General features: G+C 36.0%; 1 protein-coding gene across 8 annotated transcripts in view; it reads right to left on the bottom strand.

Annotated features, from left to right (window-relative positions):
• Positions 1 to 21479, bottom strand: part of COL12A1 (collagen type XII alpha 1 chain) — a 99873-nt gene that overhangs the window by 37792 nt on the left and 40602 nt on the right. For all 8 annotated transcript variants that reach the window (XM_074538369.1, XM_074538368.1, XM_074538371.1 and 5 more), the window contains 23 exons: positions 19280 to 19429; positions 19074 to 19193; positions 18390 to 18554; positions 18058 to 18204; positions 17299 to 17438; positions 16011 to 16140; positions 14843 to 14988; positions 14447 to 14576; positions 13517 to 13656; positions 12636 to 12765; positions 11137 to 11276; positions 10749 to 10881; positions 10621 to 10647; positions 10168 to 10310; positions 7893 to 8022; positions 6920 to 7059; positions 5697 to 5826; positions 4901 to 5043; positions 3872 to 4001; positions 2837 to 2979; positions 1312 to 1441; positions 997 to 1116; positions 245 to 391 (listed from right to left, as the gene is read on the bottom strand). In XM_074538369.1, coding sequence (XP_074394470.1) covers positions 245 to 391; positions 997 to 1116; positions 1312 to 1441; positions 2837 to 2979; positions 3872 to 4001; positions 4901 to 5043; positions 5697 to 5826; positions 6920 to 7059; positions 7893 to 8022; positions 10168 to 10310; positions 10621 to 10647; positions 10749 to 10881; positions 11137 to 11276; positions 12636 to 12765; positions 13517 to 13656; positions 14447 to 14576; positions 14843 to 14988; positions 16011 to 16140; positions 17299 to 17438; positions 18058 to 18204; positions 18390 to 18554; positions 19074 to 19193; positions 19280 to 19429 — 3054 coding nt within the window. The remainder of the gene's footprint in view (positions 1 to 244; positions 392 to 996; positions 1117 to 1311; positions 1442 to 2836; positions 2980 to 3871; positions 4002 to 4900; positions 5044 to 5696; positions 5827 to 6919; positions 7060 to 7892; positions 8023 to 10167; positions 10311 to 10620; positions 10648 to 10748; positions 10882 to 11136; positions 11277 to 12635; positions 12766 to 13516; positions 13657 to 14446; positions 14577 to 14842; positions 14989 to 16010; positions 16141 to 17298; positions 17439 to 18057; positions 18205 to 18389; positions 18555 to 19073; positions 19194 to 19279; positions 19430 to 21479) is intronic.

Genomic DNA, 21479 nt, shown 5'->3' with positions numbered 1-21479 from the left:
AGAAAATTTTAGGAAATAGACTAGAAAATTTTATTTCATCAAGTCATTACTTTAAAATATATTTTCATTACTCTTTCCACGATCAGTGTTTATAAGATCTACCTCATGGACAGATGACAAGTACTCTCCATGAGAGGATGCTCATGCTTCCTAGCAACCAGCCATCAAAATCTTCTCTTAATCAACATTATCTCTTACCAGCACATGTATCTAGCATGACTACAACAAAATTGTTCTGACTTACACGTAGTGCCTTGATCTGTCAAAGGTATGCTCATTCCAGAATCATACTGGGCATAAACATTCACATCATAAGTAGTACTGGGAGACAGGTTATGCAAAGTGTAGGAAGTCACTTCTCCCACAAAAAACTCCCTGGGCTCATTTGAACCTTGAATCAAGGAAGCATTAAGAACAGAGAAAGAAAGAATCATGATTACATGAACTACAAAACTATTCCGTCTCTTACACATCAGTAAATGTTAACCTCATTTTTCCTAAAATAAAGCATATTGATTTCTTAAATTTTAGCATATTACAATGCTGCAAACAGAACATACACATAGTTTTACAAACTATTGTGCAATTTTTGTTTTCAGCTTCTAGAAAGATATGTATATTGTTTGAAGGCCACATAAAACAAAAGTTCTGCAGGACATTAATACCCAAATACCTGTCCAATATCCTCTCATATACACCAGTTCATAGCCTTAGAAGGACAAGAGGCATTAAAGAGGCTAAAAACAAATCAGGTCACTGTATAAAGTTTTAACTATACAATTCAATCCCTGTAATTGAATGTCTGATACTACAATTGACAGTTTGTGTTTATTATAGAATACTGATCATAAGACTAAAGTTTCCATGAAAATTGGTAAGCAGAGGAAATAAATAGATCGTTTAACACAAAATGATACTTATGATTCCTACTCTGGTCTGCCATTAGCTACTCACTGTTCTAAGACTGGTATACTCAGAATGAACAAGTTTTCTTACCCACAGGCTTGTATACAATTTTATAGCCAAGAACAGGGGATGGTGAAGGATCCCAGGAAACTCTGAAGCGTGTATACCATTCATCAGTTATATACATATTTTGAGGAGGAAGCAGGCCAACTAAAAAGAAAGAAAAAAACCCATTCTAATTAGGCTACTAATTGTTTTTCAGTTTTTAGAAATGCAGATTGTTACTCTGCAAGTAACAATCATATCAAGGACATAATTAACTTAATAAAATCTTTACAATGTTGAAGTATTCAAGGAATATGTCTTAAATTTAAAAGCAATAATCAATATGAAAACTATAATTACCAGTTCTGCCATTTCCAGTCAGTTGACCACCATCTCCATCTTCATACACAGCAACAACAGTAATTTTATATGGCGTATCTGATTGTAGTGGTTGTAGTATCACATTATTCCTTATGCCAGGAACTGTTGTCTAGAACACAAAAGAAACAGAGGTAAACACATTCACAGTCTTGCAACTGATCAGTAGTGACAGTAGCTAGAAACAAAAATTTGTTCTGACATTTGGCACACTATGTTTTATGTCCATCATAGAAAAAGTCATTCAGGATACCTTAAGGTTTATAGCCTATAAACAATTATCAGTGTTTTTTTATTTTGAATGACAAAACATTGTGGCCAATACAAAAACATAAATCAAATTGATTCTTCAGTCCCAACACACATCAGACTGAGATGCTGCAGTTCTACACCAAAATTTCAATACTCTTCTCTCACAGAAATATAGAAGTCATAATGATGTGGGTTTTTTTCTTGGGAGATACAAGTTATTCTGAGAAGGAACCTCTAAATACATTGACATATAAAAGTACTCCCATTTATGGATCCCTCAATCTCAACGTCCTTATGTAGCCATGCACTATTGCTCCCTTCTAATTGAAAATGTAGGTATAAATCCAAAAGTGATCCTGCTCCTTAAGGAAGACATAAAGCACTGAAACTAAGGGAAGTAATTTGAGGTATCTCTCTCAAAAGTGCATGCCAGTCAGTACTCGCTATGAATACTTGATTAAAATTTTCAGTTGTTTGAGACTTGCTGTTTTTATGGATTGTCCAATCTTTTTTGCAAAGATATGTGTGTTGACAATATGTGTGTCCTGAATAATGAGTCCAGTAGGGAATTTTCAAACAGTGAATTTTCAGCATGTGCTATACAGTAATAGAAAAGCAATCAAAATGTCATTTTGGCTGGTGGCAGTTGGCAGGAATTCTGCCATTGTCCTCTACAGGATCTGAGCTTTGCTTTGCTATAAATACTCTGTGAATTTTATAAGCTTCAGAATAACTTGTGCTATCATTAAGGTGCAGGAAATGAAACACACTTACAATTCATACTGAAACTTAGAACCACAAGTTAGATGCTGAATCAAAGTTAACTTTGGCATCTTATTAGACTCTGTCAATTCTCTTCAATTTAGGAAATGCAGATTTATGTTTATTCTGTATCCTGGAACACTGACTTTGTAATGAATACAGTATGAAGTAATAGATGGCTATTCAATCCATCACACTTCAATGAAATACCAGGAAGCAGATTCTGTTCAGAATTTTCTGATTAGTGTGTGACTCGTATATTTAACATTATTTCACATACATATTTGTTCAAGAAACCATATATTTTCTTTAGCTTCATGGAAAAAAAAACCCTGTTTTATACAAACCATGGCTTCCTAACATTTACAGCAATGATCAGAAAACCCACAGAGCCTGCACAGTGTACTGCATGTAGAACACATCTTGATTTTTGTGTAGCCTAAAGAATTGACTGAAAATATCTCAGTGCTTACTAAGGAATTACAGAACTTACGTATTCATCAATAGGGTCTCCCACAGTGGGTGAATAAATGATTCTGTACTGCTGGACTGGCCCATCAGCATGGTCCCATTGCACAGAAAGGCTGTTTGTGGTCTCATCAAATACTCTCACATTCCTTGGACCACTGCGAGGCACTGAAGAATGAAAATACAGAAGGTTTTACAGGGCATGATACCTCTAGATCAGTGTCACCCTCATCAATTCAAATGTTGCCCTGAAGCCAAAGTCAAGGGCCCTTCCTGAAACCCTGAATAAATATATATACATGGGGAGATTAAGTCAATGATCATGCCTGAAGATCTTAAATAGAGACAGACAAACTGAAACAGTACAGAAGGGAGAGAATATCCAGATGTGCAAAGTGAGCATCCACACACATTCTGCTTCTCAAACTCCTGCAGACAAGTATTATTGTAGCCTGCCACATCTTCAAGTTTTAGATTAATATAGGGATTTTACAAGGAAAACATAGAAGAAGCAAAATTATTGTTGCAGACAGGTTTTTTTTCATGTTACTTCTAGTGTGAATTTTAAAGAATCTAAGCATAACACAACCAAGATCCTATGAGACAAGGAGATTTTGGTGTTTAGGTGTCTGCAGCAAAAAACAAACAGCTGGGGAGGGTAACACATACAATTACTATGTCAGACAGCAACCATGAAGCCCTTTTTTTCTATTGACCACTAATTCTACTCATCTTAATAGGCTATTTTTTTAATAAAAGTTATATTGTTATTCATTGGTAATTTGATTTTGAAAAGAGCTTTTTAACTCTTACACATGCAAATTAAGCTTATTTCCCAATTGAAAATACATTGCTAATAATTCAAGTACCACAACTGACAGACAGCGTAGCAAAAATTCCCTGCCACAGAGACCTATAATTGCTGCAGGCATAATTCAGATGCATTAATTCAGAGTTGCACTAAATAGCTTATATTATTTGTAATTGTAACTAACATATACGTTCTTCACACACCAGTTTTGAATTATATTTCACAACACAAGTACTGACTGTCTCTTACATGTTCTTCCCTGTGCTTGGCTTGGATTTCCCTCTCCATCCGCATACAGAGCTATAACATTTATTGAGTAAGCAGTGTCAGGAGTCAAGCGTTCCAGAATCACATCACGAGTATTGCCTGGCACCACAATCTAAAACAGAAACAACAAGCACCTATATAAATAAAGTTTCTGCTTATACCATCCTTTTTTAGAAAATAATTTGAATGAAATATAGAAAAATTGGTAACATGACCATGCTGCACACTGTCCAAGAAAAATAACATAAATTCAAAATAAACATGTAATATTGAAAAAAATTCAATACCGGTGAAAAAAAGAACAAACAGTATAAGGAGCTCTCATTCTGCAAACACAGTTGTTACTTTTTACATTTTACATTAAAATCATTCAGAAAAAATAGGAGAAACATTCATAATCTGAAACTAAAAAAGTAATTTCTGTAAAAATTTACTATGTATAAATTATACTATGTATAAAAAGTCCTTACAATTCCTTACATAAAAACATGTACATCTAAATGTACAATATGGGTCTTCATTTTATGTTAGTACATTCATAGTCAAAATTTTAAAACTGCACTTATTCACAGGAATTCTTACTTCACACCTGGAGGGTGCTTTTTTACCCATATCCAGATTTCACTGCTCACCAACCCCCACAAAAGACTAATGATTTAGGGTAAGCAGATGGCATCTGGTTTCCTAATTACAATTCCTGATAAATATTTGTTGTCTCTGACTCTCTTGAAAAAAACAATTATTTAACTCATATTTATCTGCAATATGATATAGGATACTCAATCATCAATACAGAGTTTTAAATGGGAGAGTATTATTTCTTATTTCTTTCATTTTACCAAATTAAGCCTCTATTAACAATGGACTAGACTCCTATAAACATTGTGCTTTCTGCAGAGACTCTCCTGGGCAGACAGTTGGCCTGAGTTTACTGTTATTTTTTACACTCATCAAAGGAAGCAATAGTCTCTACACACATTTGACTAATAGTATAAAAGCTAAATTACTTACAGATTCTGATGGCCTTGGGCCAGAGAGTGGAGCATAATTAATTCTATATTGCTGTACTGGACCTGGAGCAGGTTCCCAACGGACATTCATGCTGTTTGGTGTGGGATTGTAAACGTGAATGTTTCTTGGTGTTCCTCGCTCCACTAGATAAAGGATAATTTAAATGAAGTTTTACAAAGTTGTAAGTTCTATTTCTAAATGAATTTACAACAGTGCTCAAAAGAACCTGAAAAGCACCTCAGTTCAAGATAAACATATTACTTTTGTTAGCCTAAAATTTACAAAGCTAAGAATCTCCATGTTCAGTCTTTCCAAACTTCCACACGAGGCAGCAAAGTACGTGTTTGTACTGCAAATTGAAAATATGATCATAACATTTTGTTTTCCTATTGTTGATCAGATATGTATGAAAAATAACCACAGACTACATATTTTAGGTCAAGCTGACATTAGTAGCCCAAACTTCTTAGAAAATTTTAAGTGCACGCATGGACATTAGCATGGATTAACAGCAATATTCACTCTTTGTTCACAAGTATTTCTACTAGCACTGCAATTAAAATGTTACTGTTCTGTGAAGTAAACACTAAGTGTGCTGCACAACTTTTGGAGCTAAGCTTGCCTGAGTTAAGTGGACTGAAAGCCTCCACACAAATAAGCAAAGGAAACAGAATAATTTACAAAGCTGCAAAAATAACCAAACAGGTAAACCTTTAAAGTAAAATCAATTTCTAATGATCTGGGGCCATTCATAAAAAAATCCTAACATTTTCTTGAAAAGGGCCATTTTACTTACAGGTGCGTCCGGTGTCAGAGGTGCGTCCACCATCCCCCTCTTGGAAAACTGGAACCACAGTTACAGTGTAAGGTGTGTTGGGTTCAAGAGTCCTCAGGATGACATAGTTTGTATTTCCTGGTACTGTGGTCTATAAATTTAAAAAGAAAGGGTCAAGAAACTTACAAAAACATGCCAAAAAATAGTTTAAGCTTTTTTATTTATCACATACACCCCTACCATATCTAATTTCCAGACTGGATGTGATAAAAGCTTTACAAAAGGTGAAGCTTAAAATAACATGGTTTTTGGTATCTTCTAGTACTGCTTTTCAAGAAGATTCTCTCTCAGACTTAATACAAATAAGTTGTATTTGTACAACTCCTATTTAGCTCCCCTACAGCTCTCTCCACTTTTGGGTCCAGATCCTGCTGTACTAATGAAAGTAGCAGAATCTGCCATAAACTCTTTAATGTCTACTATTTAGCAGCTCAGATGCATTAAAATATCACTTTCTAAGTTTAAAAAAAACATTACATAGCACTACAACATGCTGATGACAAGAAGTATAATGAGCAGCTCACGTTAGGAAATAAAACTCCACAGCACTTAAGAATATTTGTCATCAGTAGCACCTTAGTTGCTTTTGAAACAATGGCATTCATTGTTTCATTGCATGTACGACTCATTTCATGTGCACATTGATTTGCAGTGATGTAGAAAAAGAAACACAACTGGGAAAAAAATATTTTCCAGTCTGCAGCAAGGGTTTTGTATTTTCAGGATTCTTTTAGCTCTTTAGCAATTAAATAATTTCGGGAGATTAGAATATGGATTTTTCTGATTCCACCAATACCATTGAAGCCTACAGTCACATGACTCCTTAGCAGTATAGATGGGTAGAAATGAAGTCTCCCAACTTTATAAGGTTTTTACACCCTGAAGTCAGCTTTACATTCACACACAGCGCCCTAAGGATAAAGAAACAAAAATTTGTGTGTGGTACTAAATCCCATGCTAAGAACTAATCACTGATGGCCTATTATATGAAATCAAACACCTGTGATACATATGGGAGGAACTTTCATGAAGTTGCTGCGAATTTTTTCCAGGGGGGCTATGAACAGAAAAAAAACCAGTGCATAGGCAAACAAGACCTACTTCACCCAGCAGCATTTCTCTCACCACCACCATGAGGTGTAATTTATCTGAGATGGTTAGTGAGATCCACATGAAGAATTTACCATTTCCTCTGCACCTCCAGCTGTAGGTCCATAAAACACTTTGTACTGGCGAGGACTTCCTTCTGCATGATCCCATCGAACATTCAGAGTACTGGTGGTTGGGTCATAAACTAGCAAGTTCTTCACAGTAGTGAGAGGTTCTGAAACAGATCAGTAAGATGTCAGAAATGTGGAATCCTGTTGTCTCCTTTTTGCTGTCAGATCACCTCTGTAATGTATCCTTAGAAAAATTTTAAGATAGGTTTAATAGCTCATGTTAAATCTTATTTATCTTCATCACTCAGAATACATCAGCTCTATTCAACACCACAATGCTAAATTAGAAAAAATTATTTCTGGACACTATTTTAGAATTATGCAATGAGTTAATTAGAATTTTTTCTTCATTCCTCACCAAACCCATTGCTGTGTCTGACTTCCCATTACAAGCTCATAATTAAAATAAATGCAACTGAATTAATAATTTTGTAGTTATATAATTATTTAAGTAAATACATTGAAATGGGTTTTATAACTGAAGTGTCTCTGATAGCAAATCACTTTGTGATTTCTATATCAGGATCAAACAAATGCATCACTATAAAATGGGAGAGTCCTAAAGTGCACACTATGAAGGTCAGCATCTCAATTGAAGATCCTTAAAAGCACACACATATGAGAGTAACATGCTCTCAGACACCTTGAGGTGTTTACTAAGTTCTGGCATAAAACAATTAAACAAATTAAAATGAGGAAGAAGTTTCATAGTAAGATTAGGGTTTCTCTCAGCTGTAAAAACTGGGCATCCAGTCAAAGGCAGTGGTCCAGGGCTTCTCTAGAGCCAGTAGACTGACAGGTGCTGTTACTTCAGAAACTTGAAAGCCACCAAAGGAAAAATGACAAATACAAATGGGATGAATTTCACAAGAAACTTTTCTCAGCTCTTCTGAAAGCAATATATTGATATTGTCTAAGAAGACCTGAAGTTACTTACTGGTTCTGCCTCGTCCTGTCATTCTCCCCCCCTCACCATCTGCGTACATTGATGACACAGTAATAGCATATGGTGTGTCAGGCTGCAGCTTCTGTATCACCACACTGTTCTGTCGTCCCCCAACAGTAGTCTGCAGCAAAATAAAAGGAAAATATTAAAATCCCTTTTATACTCTCTATTTTGTGCTTATTGCTACAGTAAACACAAGCATTTGATGCAGAGTGGAAAACACTGTGATGTGTTTTCCACACACAATGCTGCAATTTTCTTCTGACTGACACTGGCAGTAGACATTGAACAGTAGTAATATTTAGTACATATTGGTTTTAGCAAGTTTAGACACAAAGCCACTATTCTTTAAAATCTCCAAACTTGAATACCACTACAATTATATATAAACTCCCAGTTCTGTACCAGCACAAATTATATTGCAACTGCTATCATTCTTTGTACTTTTAAGACTATCTGCACATTTTCAAAGCCTGTTCAGCTAAGGTGTTTGGCATAACACTTCCAGTCATCTGCTGATGAAATGACAACAAGCAAGCATTTACACATCTTTACATTTCATAGCAGTAGATTATTTTAATTTACAAGCAGACTATTTTAACTTACGATCAAAGGGTTTTTTTGTACTCAAGTGTACAAAGCTCCTTTCAAAGCACAAATGCTTCTATCATCCCATCATGGCTGCCTCAACATTTTAGTATCTGATTGCCTTTCAAAACCTGACCCTAAATGATCATGATGGTCTCAGCAGTTCTGTGTGCAGTTTTTTCAGACCTTTTTTTTTTGTCTTCAGATCACCTGTGATTCCTCTTGGTGCTGAGGCCATTAAAAGTCAGACAGGACAATAAAAACCTCCCAGAAATTATATTTTAAATATTTTGGTGTGGACTATTCTACTGCCTACCCAGCACCTACAGTTTAATAAAATATCAGAGTAGCAAAAGAAGACAAGGAATTATGATCGTATGACTGCAAGTCATTTGCAAAGAGATATTAAATGCTGTGAGCAAAGTAGGAGAGTTCTGTGTGCTCTCCTCAAATAGAGGTGTTTTCTCCAACTGCCACTGCTTGACTCTATTCCAGCTGTAAGCAATCAAGTCTATTAGCCATATTCTTTGCACGGATTTCAAGAGAATGATCATAATTCCCTTTTTACTCCACTGCCAGCAATTAATTACAGATGTTAATTAAACTTATTGCTGTTCCTTATTACTCTAGTGATTTCTCACTAAAATAGTGTTTGACTGCTCAATATACATTTCAATTACCTCAACCCAAATGCATGTTGTTCAGAAGAGAGTTAAAATGGGTGTGTAAATATCCAACTGATTCTAAAGTAAATATTCCTAGATATACTTCTGAACATGAGTGATCTCCAATTACAGAGGCGAGCTGAATGAATGTGGTTCTCATCTGAGACCGTTCCTCTGACTCATTTTAAAGTAACCACAACAGCCTCCCACTAAAGAACAGGGCATTTTTAAGTAGCACACATTTCTGATAAACAGCCTGACTGAATTACCACTCCCAGGCTGTGTTGCATAGACTGCCAGTAGCCAAAACCATTTGTGCTGACAACACAAGGAAAGCTGGCTGATCTTAAAGTACTGTCTCTCCATAGCATTATAGCTTCTCATCATAGTAAAAGAATCTAAAATACCTTAAATACTTCATTAGCACATGTTTTGCATGTATTTCTCTTTACAACTGCTACCTCTGTGTGTTTATTCTGACCCTAGAGTGGTGAGAGAGAGTCTCAACTGTTCACAGCATGTTCCATGGCAAAGTCTTCTGGTAACATGGGAACTACACTATGAAAATGATGGAAAACTCTGGACTATGAAAGTAGTCATGGTAGCTCACATTATTGATTGTCCTGACACCTCTGTCTGTGACTTGTAGCCTTAGATGCTGATTGACTTATTCCTCAACGCCCTTTATTTTAGTTTTATCCATAGATAAACAGCTGGAGTTTATGAACTCAAAGATCTTTTCCAACCTGAATGTATCTATGATTATATGATTTTTTGAGATAACAGGATGCATCCAAAATTATTGCTGCTCAACTAAGAGTGCTCTAACTTGGATTTGAAAGGGGAGAAAAAATCAGTGGGAATATACACTTATTCACTACAAATATAAATCTTCAAGTGAAAGATAATTAATATGTACAGCGTTGTGTTTTGAAAATAAATTATTTCAATGGATTACTTTACAGAAGTTTGCATTTAAGGCTGAATAATTTAAGCACTTCAAAATTAGTTACCGACTGTTCAGGGCCATCCCCACTGATAGGCTGGTAAATGATCCTGTATCTCTGCACTCGACCACTGGCAGGATCCCATTTGACAGTCAAGCTGTGTGAAGTTGCATTGTAGACCTGAAGGTTTCGTGGGCCACTCTTTGGGGCTGAGAAGCATAATAAAGAAAGGAATAAATATGTAGCTCACCAAAGAGCAGAGACAAACACTTCATTCTTACTTTTAGGGCTGCATGAATGCCTGATCAAGAGCTGAATGTATTAAGTACAGGGGAACATAAACTGTAATGTTTGTAAAATAATAAACATGTGGTAATCTAGTGTTTAGTATTCTTCCAAATACACAATAATATTTATTAAATGATCTCAGCTTTTTAATGTCAACATTCATCAAAGTTTAGAAAAAAGAAGCTATGAGTTTCCTTCAATAAAATGGTACCTGGAAATTCAGATTCTTACCTTGTGTAGTGATAGGTACCAAGGGTACTAGGAAAAAAGTAGAAAGAATTTTCAGAATTCTTGTATGTGTATGCCTTCTCTTTCAATAACTATGAATAACAACATGCAGAATCCCTTTATTTACTTACATGTTCTTTCACTGCCAATGAGCTCATCACTTTCTGATTCATCAGGATAAATGGCAGTAACTGAGACATCATATAATGTGTCTGGATTCAAATTTTCAAAGACCAAACTATTCTCTTCCCCATTTAAGATAGTCTTGTGAAGAAATTATAAAAAAAAAAGGAAAATATAAATAAACAAAACCAAAACATACAAATGAAACAGGCAAACAGAGTGGGATATAACTGAGTTTTTACTCAGTAACATCACTGAACATGCTCTAAGTATGTGTTCTACATCTTCTCACTGAATTTCCAAGTTACAGACGATTTATCAATACATTTCTGAGTTGAAAAATACACCCTCTGAGGTATTTGCCCACAAATACATAAGGTGGCTGTCTATTCTTACCTCCTGTTTTTCTCCTCTTCCATAGGGCCCCCAAGTTATTCTATACAGAGAGACATCTGGAGCTCCATGATCCCAAGTACCTCTGAAACTATTCGTGGTTATATCTGTGATTCTGAGATTGACTGGTGCTGGCACAGGCTCTATTATGAGAAAAGGAAAAATGTTCCACAAAATGTAACTACAAAATAAATACAGTTAAACAAAAGAATTACTCAGACAAATAATTTAGAAGATTATGTAGAAGATTCATCTCTCAGCTGCCATGCTTCTAATGACTACAGTCAAACACTGTAGTATTACCCAGTCCACTTACACTAAGCAAATTATCCCTCATAAGGTCACATCATTAGGTCATTGTCTTATAAACCAGACCTCAGCAGAGGCCAAAACTCACAGGCCTACTCAAAACAACTGAAGCCCAGGCTGTTACATTTTGGAGTTATATGGAGTGAATGTGAGCTCCTATAAAGACAGGTCAAGTTCCCTGCAGGAGTTTCTCACAAATCTTAAAATTCTTTCTATAAGCCAAATAAGTCGCCACTTACTTAGAAAGAATTCACTGAGGTTATCTGAAGGTTAAGGAGGGAAAATATTATAGCCACTGGGAAGAAATATGTAAATAGGTAGAACCAGAGAATTAAACTTGAAATAATTTCTTTGGCAGACCTTTCCTCTTCTTTCCTTACAAACACATTCACACAAAACCACAGGTACAGAGCAAAGACTAGCACAACAGCAAGCAGGAAATCTCACAAGCATTTTTATGCACATCAGACTACCAAATGAAAATATTAATGGGTTTTTTCTTCTTTTTCATTCCAGATGGAGAGGCAGTGAAAAGGCAAAATTACTCTTTTCTGTTGTAGGTTTTCTGGCTAACTAAATTCTTAAATCCTAAGCTTTGATCAGGATGAGAACTTCCTTGATAGCTGCTTTCTCCTTTCAGTCTGGCACATATCTTGTATGGAGATCAGCTCTTATAGCTTGTGCAGCCCCATTTCCTTGCCTTTATTTGTTGAGGTTATTCAAATTCCACCTTTATGATTCTCTAAAAGTAAAGGCTGCTTTAGTATCCCATGATGCAAAAACTCTCTTGGATCAGAGGCAGGGTCATGTCTCTCTAATCTTCCAGTATATGGCCCAGCTTCTTACTCACTTGCCTAGATTTCTGCAAAGACCTGCTAAACCTTTCCTCTGTTCTCATATTTTCTTATGGATTCTACACCTACAATTCTCCTTCAGTCTTTAAATAGAAATAGTTTTGCTTCAGTGGCTCTTCACCTCTCTGCAGACTGCAATATCAGTGTTCACTGCAGTAAGACAAGTCATCTAAGATTTCTGCAGTTTATTATATGGCAAATAATGCTACAAGTGCAAATAAAGTATTTCTCAGATTAAATTAGAGCTTCACCTAAACTCAATAACATATTGCAACACACACCATTTAAATCAAACATAAGACAAAAACAACCACAAGAATTATTATTAGGAAAACTTACGAGTGACAGCTTCTGCAGTTGTTGGTATGGATTCCCCTTCATCATATACAGCAACAACTTTTACATTGTACAGCGATTGGGAGGAAAGGTCAGAGAGAGTAATGCTCGTTTTGAGTCTGTCAAGCTCCACCTAAGAATAAAAACAGTGACTTAAAGGATTGTAAATTGCTCTCTTTCTTACTCTACATTTACTCTAATGGCAGAAATTCCTGCACTTAAAAACAAAGTATTCTGCACTACATTTTACCATTTGCCCTTAAATTTACACTTAACACTGAGAGTTCTCTACTAATTCCTTTGCAAAACATATTATATCAGATACACATAGTCCTTGTGGATCATTCACTGCTTTATTCCTCTGGAAACAAGGATGCAGACTGAACCTTTGGAAAATTCTGGTTCCTTTAAAAAACAAATTTAATTCTCCAAGAGCTGGTTTATGCCTAGCAGCACAATTAAAGTAAACTTGTACATAACTAGAAGACATCTCTAACAATGCTCACTCATGTTCTGTCAGGCAAAGAGGCTAACATACCTTTATTCCACTATCCTGTCCCCTTAAATGTAAGCTATTCTTAGACCTTGGTAGTATGACATTTAAGGAGAGCTTAGAAATGGCTATTTACCAAAACACATGAAAATTCTCCAGTCAGTTTAAGGATTTTTTCCTCCCTGGAGGAAGTGGAGGAGGAAGAAGGGAGTACCCAAGAAATCTATCTTGCGCTCATTCAGTTTCGAAGAAATCCATACACTTTCTTGACTGCAATCACTATGAACTGATGTACTTTACTCTCACTGGTGAGTTATAATACTGCCTTTACTGTTATTTTAGTAATCCAGCTTCTCAAAATAAAACTTTCCAAGTACTTTAAAAAATTTACCTCCTTTACATCAGCATCATCAGCTATTTTATATCTTAGGATGTATTTTCGAACTTTTCCTGGGGCAGCATCCCAAACAACATTCATGGTGCTGTGAGTAACATCCTGAATTTTTAAACCTCTGGGTCCAGGCAAAGGTACTGTAAAAAAAATGGCAGTAGTCAGTGAATGTTATTCATAGCAGAGGTACAGATCTCTTTTAGATGGAAGTGAATTCTCCTCGTCTTTCAGTTAAAGTCTTTTCAGTGAATGGAAGCAACCACTTTCTGACAAGTTGATTGTCCTGGGCATTAGATAAGAGAGTTCAGAAGCTTATTTTCCCAGCAATGAGCAAAATAGCTATAAACTATGGTAGTTTCACCTTTGTAACTTATGAGCGCAATACTTCCAGAGGTATCAGGGATTAAGACCATAACATTTGGTGACAATAGCCAATTTTCATCTACAGTCAATGGTTTAAAATTTTTGAGAACATAAAAGTAGCCATGCTGCATGCATCTAGACCAGAAGCATGCCTTTGCCAATAGGAAATGTTTAAGGAAAGGTATAAAAAAGGAAACCGTTGTTAGATCTATGTTTTTCTTGATACAGCATGCTGCTTTAGTATTCTCTATGTTTAAGAGGATGTCTGAATTAGGGAACAAGGTTTCTAAATTAATACAAGCAAAATTGAAACGTTTTAAAAACACTGTGATCTCAAGATTTCCTTCTTTATTCAAGTTAAAAATTATATTGTTCCCCTTTTAGTAGCTGGACCCTTCTCATTGAAATTGCCTTTGAGGCCTTCAGGAAATATGTAAGTGTTAGAAAATACATAAAACATGGTTAACATGGTCTTCTACATTAAACAGATTATAGAAAAACTGTTGCATGAAATTAAAATTAGGTGTTGCTGAAGCAATAACAAAGCAAAAATCAAGATGTCCATACATGTCACTTCCTGTGTGGTGAGTGGGTCACTCTGCATATCACCAAACAATACGTAAGCTGTTAAAGTGTACTCGGTGTTGGGGATGAGATCTACCAGCTGCACCTCGTTCACTGACGGTCCCACACGCATCTGCGCATGAAAAATAACACACCATGTTTAAAAACTGAAGAAAGCAACGGCAGAAAAGCAAACAATGATTTAACTTCAAGGGAATTTTGTTTGTGAGATTCACAGTATATTTACAGTTTCCTGACTGATGTCATTGTATATAATATCCCAGTAAGTTCACTGCACTTCAAGACGTGCATGCCAGTCTTTTGACTATTATGATAGTCTAACATTTTTTCTTAATTTATTTTTGGTAGAGAACAGGTAGCAAAGACAAATTCTCTTACCTCTTTCTCTGTGGCTGGGACTGTGGCATTCACAGGTTCATATGTTAACAAATAGCCAGTAGCCCCATTGAGAGGTTCCCATCTCACTCGCATGTAAGTTGATCCAATGTCATAGACATTCAGGTTTCTAACTGAGGAGATTGGTACTGTCAAATAAAAAATACATATTAGTTTATTTCATTCAGCTTCTTAATATTTTATATCACAATTCATACCACTGAGAATATTGCACATGCATATTAGGGCATGTTATGGGTAGTAGAGAGGCGACTTGCAAACAGTGGTATTTAAATCCTTAGTTTAAGAATGAGGTAATGGTAATACTGTTTTGAATGTGGCCACAGATTTTTTACATACACAGCTAAAACTCTTACAGATCAGCACTGGAACATTTTAATCTTGTAAAAAGCACATTAACTCATTTTATTCAAAATTTAACATTGAAAATTCTAATATGAAACAACATGACTGGCTTGGGATCTGTATAAAGAGGATTTTTGTCCTCTCTTTTTGTTTTCTATATTTCTCAAATTACTAAAAAAATGAAAAGTTTCCATGAAACCAGACTTCATAAAAATTATATACATTTTAAGGATTTTTTGACAAGCCTAATACAAAATTAAGAAGTGAAATGAACATCAGACATTCAATATTATTAAAGAGGCAGAAGAGTCATTCTATGTTGCATACAGCATAAATGTGCCGGAAATCCACGTAGACAGCTCATAGGAGAAACATAGCTGAGTTACAACTCATAGGAGTGGCATAATTGTGTTTAATTAGCTTTTGCTAATTAGAAATAATTCTGTCTGGCAGTAGCAGGAATTAATTATGTAGCATAAACAATTTGGTTTTTATCAGATTTCCGGAATTTATAAACTTAGTCTTGTAATTCATGTCTGTCGTTCCAGTTTTGTACAGCCATGCTTTATGAGCCTAGAAAGCAGCTGGGACTAATATTTTCTACCACACTGTAGATTCACTTTGCTGAAGTCTTCAAGACAACAAGGTCTGGACAACCAGACTAACACAATACAGTTTGGTAACTCAAATTAAATATTTTACTTCTGCTAAGAAGAAAATCCCTAGTGCTGAAAGTTCTACTGGACAGCTCCCCAGGTGCCAAACTGGCTGTTAACATGTTATTCAAGACCCATTTCTAACTTACAAGTTGTTTCCCTGCCGATCAGAGGTTCACTGCTTTCATCTTCTACCACAGAAAACACGTTAACCACATATTCTGTTTCAGGTTGCAGATCTTTCAGAACTGTTGTTCTTTCCATCCTACTTACATAAAACTGAAAGAGAAGCAATGTTAATCACTGTAAGAAAAATATTTTTGTAATTTTATCTCTAAGAAAAGCAATCATTCCTTGTGAAACTGCAGGAATCAATGACAAGGAGATAAGTCTGCTCCTAATTTTGTATACATTTTGTCTGACAATATAGCATTATTTTTGCAAAGCAAGCTGTAGGGAATCTCAGACAGACACTTGATTCAAATTGCATTGGATCTGCTTAGCATCTCTTAGAGTGCATTCTGATTTCACACATGGTTTACACTTCTACATCACTAAAGAACATAAAAAGAGGATCAGGAAAAAGGGGCCAGTTTGGGAAAAAATTCAAAATCTGGGATAATCTAGGATAATCTAGATGGTTACAGCACAAGGCACTGGAAACACCTTGTAGAACAGAAATACCTGACAGAAGTCAAATTGTAAAGTCCGTTTGCACTGGAACAACAGCTCAAACTTTAATCAAAGGTCAAATCTTGAACTCTCCATGAGCCATATATAAGATTTAAAGCCACAATTAGAGATGGGACATTCCGAGCTAGGTACACAGCGGCACCTAACTACATTCTTCTAAACACTTCATATTCCTAGATACTATTCTGTTTGGTCAAAGACAGTAATGAGCATTTCAGATTTCCCAGGACCAAGAGTTGCCAACCACTGGCTTTCTGTGTAGAGAAGCAGTAACCACAAGTTTCATCCTGTGCAGTAAACAGTTTGGAGTCATATAATGTTAATCTGAGCACTTCTTACAACCTGTGCCCCCTACTGTCTTGTTCTCTGCAAAGAAGAAAATGCATTAAAAGGACAGGGGGCCTACACACGAGTATGATCAGAAAATTTCTGGTGCAGACATATTTGAACTAATATATGACAGTGGAATATGAAAATAAAGGAGTGACTAGAAATAGAAGACAACTCTTTATAAGAAATATATTTTATGACTGGATTCATGGCATTAAAACAACCACGGTAATATATATGCTCCTGTTTTTTGTAATTTTGCATAACATTTACCAAGGCATTATATTCTTGACCTTAGGAGCATTTTTAAGTTGCTTTTACACCCTACTCAGCACAAATTCAGAATGATATTACCGTGATGTGGAAGTTCAAAGTTATACTGGGCATTGTAAAAGATGAACATACAATACTAACCTGTTTAGGGCTACCTCCAGAGGTAGGATAATATTCAACTCTGTATCTATCAACACTCTCAGGAGGTGGGCTCCATCTCAGTCTGAAAGAACGAGGTGTCACTTCTGAAATAACTAAATTTGAAGGAGGTGGCAAATCACCTGCAAGAGGGAAACAAATTAAAAAGATACTCATTTATCTTGTCAGAAAGGGAAAAAACCACTTTGTGTACTTGCTTATATTTATTTTTCCTCAGGAATTCTTAAAACAACTGCATGAAGAGATAGCTCATATTAACCCACTCAAGATTAAACAAGTTCCCTGTAATTCCTGTTTACCACTTCAGCACCAGTGTTTCACTGAAGAACCATCAGCTAACATTACATACATGCTTTTTCATGCTCAGCTTTGGTTTTGGGCTGTCAGACATTAATACTTGAAAAGAGCAGGGCTGCTAAAATTTTCCTCATTGAATGAGTATCATCAAAAAACATGCCACAATGAATAAAAAGCTGACACACTAAGATACTTCATGATTCTGGGGAGAAAAAGAAGGCACATCCAGCAATGTCATGCTGTGTTAGTTACAACACAGTCACTGTTGGAAGGAAAGGAAGGAGCCCTGCAGGGTAGTCCAGGTGGTCTGCACTACTTCCGCACACCAGCAGCTGAAAAAACAGCCCACAGCTAGCACAGTGTTCCCAATAAGTAGTAAAAAGGAACTAGCAGTGCAAGCACATAAATGGATAAAGAATGAAATAGACTGAAAATGTGACGTACCTGGACCTTTCACACTGTTACACAGATTCGTGGTTACATTATCAACAATGGTAGCCAGGAAGGAGAAGTCTGCAACATTGTAGGCATGGATGTCATCTGGATCTGTTGCAATTTGCTTCAATTCATTTTCATCTGCATTTTTAATACCTTAAAAGAGAAGAAGCAAAAACCTGTTAGAAATTATGGCCAGGAAGCACAATAACATGCAATTAAGTCCCTAAACACATTCTTCAAATAACCTTTCATGTACTCATGTATGTGGCCACTTCCCTGTGGGTTTAGCAGATGAGCATGGGGGGTTGCTGCAGGCCATGCCTTCATGGAGTACTTACCAATTGCATACAGTTCCACTCCCTCATCTCTGAGTTTTCTTGAAGGGGCAACTACATCATCTTGTGATTTGCCATCAGTGATGAGAACACCAATTTTGCGAGCTCTTGGCCTTAAGCCAGCAACTGGCTTGAAGTTGTTTTTTAGGATGAAATCCAAGGCCATTCCTAGCATGACACAAAGAAAGTACCCATCACTGTAAACTGTTTGCATATAATAGTCATAGTAAAAGAAATTAGTGCATTCTAGTGACTTCATTCTGACAACATAGTTCCACTGTTTATTTCCTTATAGAAGCATTTTGAATCTAATTGCAGCCCATCATCTAGATCTGAGCAACTGATACTATTCAGGTGCTCTCTTACCTGGTGTTGATCACCCTCCTGACTTCCACTACCCCTCTTTTGGTTCCTGGTTGTCTTCATCCCAACCCTGAAATGGAACTGACCTTTCTTCTTTTCATAGGCTCAACAGCAACACAAGCTCTTCATCACCCAAAACCTCTTCTAACACATTTCCCCTGAGTTTATTAGCCTATGCTGTACCTCTTCTTTTCCAACCATACTGGACTGAACGGTTAAGTCCTTTTCATCTTAGACGCATTTGAGTTCACAGAACAAAATCAGGGTCAGCTACTAGAATAATTTTCATTGGAGCTAAAGTAAAATCCTAGCACTGTGACATACCTGTTAGAGTATTGCCTCCTTTATATGGTAAGTTGGCTACAGCCTCTAACAAAGACTGTTTGGTTCGGTAAGCATTGAGATTCCATTCTGTCCTGGGATCACCACTATACTGTGCAAGACCTGGGAAAAAAGCCACCATTTACTCAGTCATTATGTGTCTCTGTAGCAGTTATGCTCCATTTTCCCTCCAACATATGAGAACTTACCAATCTGCACTTTGTCAGGACCAATATCAAAAACTTCAACAATACGGGCAATGAAGTTCCTGATGGTTTTAAAATTTGGCCTCCCGATACTCCATGAGCCATCCACCAGCAGCACAATATCAGCTTCTGCTCTGGTTCTACATTCTAAACCTGCCGTGTCAACCAGAAAAATATAGCCTTAGCATGATGGCTTTCTTTCCCCATCCTTTTAGATGACATATGTCATTAGTTAGCTTCCAAAATAGCTCTAGTTTTATTCACTGGCACTCCGTCAAGTATGACCTATTTGAGAGCATTATTCACACTAGTCAGTGGTTCCATGGCAAAAGCTGTCTAAATTCCTTCATGTATGTTTCCTTTTAAAAATAAGCCTTTGCAAATGTCAAGGCTGTGTTCTCTATTGTCATGTCATTGTCTGTTTTGGCCTTTAAATATGGCTGATCACTTGATTTCAGAAGTTTTGTACAAGACTACTAAACGAACCACTGATATTGCAGTTAGCACTATTAGATTATACAATTTTATGGTATTTTAGTCTGTCGCATATAGCTAAATTACTGATTAATTTTCAACCATGTAATAGTGGGATTAACAGTATGTATTACAATCACTTTCACATAAATAGCATTCCTCAATTTTCAGGGGAAAAAGACATAATAATATGTGTGGTATAGAAGTTTGCATGTACAGAAAAGAAAGAGCACAATTCAGAGAAGACACACAAACATAAACACAGGTCAAGAGATACAGAGGGAACAAGAACAAACATTCATATAAAGCTGCAATAATCTCTAAAGGTAGGAAGTTATTTCAGATATCTTCAGTTTACAAATTACAAAATAAAATATGCATCATATTGTTTTCATCACAAGGAAAATCACAAAATATTTATACAAAACAGAAAGAGACACAATAATTTTATCCACAGCCATTTGCAAAAAAAAAAAAAAAAAGCCAAAATCCTTTCTCTCTTTTTTCCTGTAGATTCTGTTACCAGCTGCAATTTTTCTGGATTCCTGCCATCAGAGCTTCTGGTCTTTATATGGAAGAAATCCCATTGAGAAAAATCATCCACACTCATCACAGTTGAAAGATATTGTGATTTCATATATGTTCCACAGAATTGATCCAACACTGTAGACTCATGAATATAACTATTCCATGTACCTGGGGGTTAAAAGCATGATCCTCTTCTGCACAGAAAATATAGATCTAGTCTTTAGTCAGGACAATAAAATCAGTTGGGAGTAGGGTTTAAGTCAAACCATGTTAGTTCAAAAAATTGCATGCATAACTTTTATATGAAAGTTAAAGTTAACTTTATGTACAATTAAAAAGTTAATCTATTTTGACTTTTATGTTTCTTTCAATATATTATAGTCCCCCACATGGAAAATTCTAGTAAATGTGCCAGATCTAGGGTGATTTTCCCCCCATTAATAAATAATTTACTGTTACATTTGCTGTCCAAGATATAAATTCGTTTTTCACATTAACCATTTCTCAAATCCATGCATTAATAAAACTAATTAGCTTAAAGAGTACAACACTGAAAACAGAAATGAGAGCTACTATAATGAAAAATAACAAACCACTCTTTGTGCAATTTTTTGTTGCCAGCCTTATGAAAGCTTTAGTCTAATGCCTCTCCTGGCCTGTTTTAGGGGTTTTTTTCAGTTTACCCTCATTATTAGATAGAGTAGGACAATTATTTAGGAAGTTTCTAAATATGTTTCAATAAAGTCATATACAAGATGATTATTTTTTACACAGCCCAATGTGAGCTAAGCAAAAACAGTATAGTCAGCTCTCAGAAACCTCTTTTTCTTTATTTAACTCTGAAAGGACTTTGCAGTTAGGTTCTTTCTCCTCACAAAATTCTCTCTGATGTTTATCCAAGCATTGAAATGGCAGAGGAAAAAAGGCTTTACTTATTCATGTATACTTGTCTATTCAGAAGCAGACCTGCTTTTTTATGCTTTCCATGAAGGACTGAGCCCTGAAACCTTCTTCAGCTGGTAGAATTGAGAGTATGGTGAGCACAAATATTAACAGAGGCCTGTTAAGCACACCAAAGGGAGGTAAATATCATAAAAGTCAAAGAAGTCTTGAAAGAAAGGTTTACTAGCTACAGGTTTACTAGTGAGAAGCTCCCAGAGATACTGGTGAGCACTCTGCAATTGCCTCTGTGAAAAAGTCT

This window comes from Zonotrichia albicollis, chromosome 3 (genome assembly GCF_047830755.1).
Source record: "Zonotrichia albicollis isolate bZonAlb1 chromosome 3, bZonAlb1.hap1, whole genome shotgun sequence".
NCBI lineage: Eukaryota > Metazoa > Chordata > Aves > Passeriformes > Passerellidae > Zonotrichia > Zonotrichia albicollis.
The sequence above is the reverse complement of the archived record's forward strand: the minus strand, read 5'-3'. Positions and strand labels throughout refer to the sequence as shown.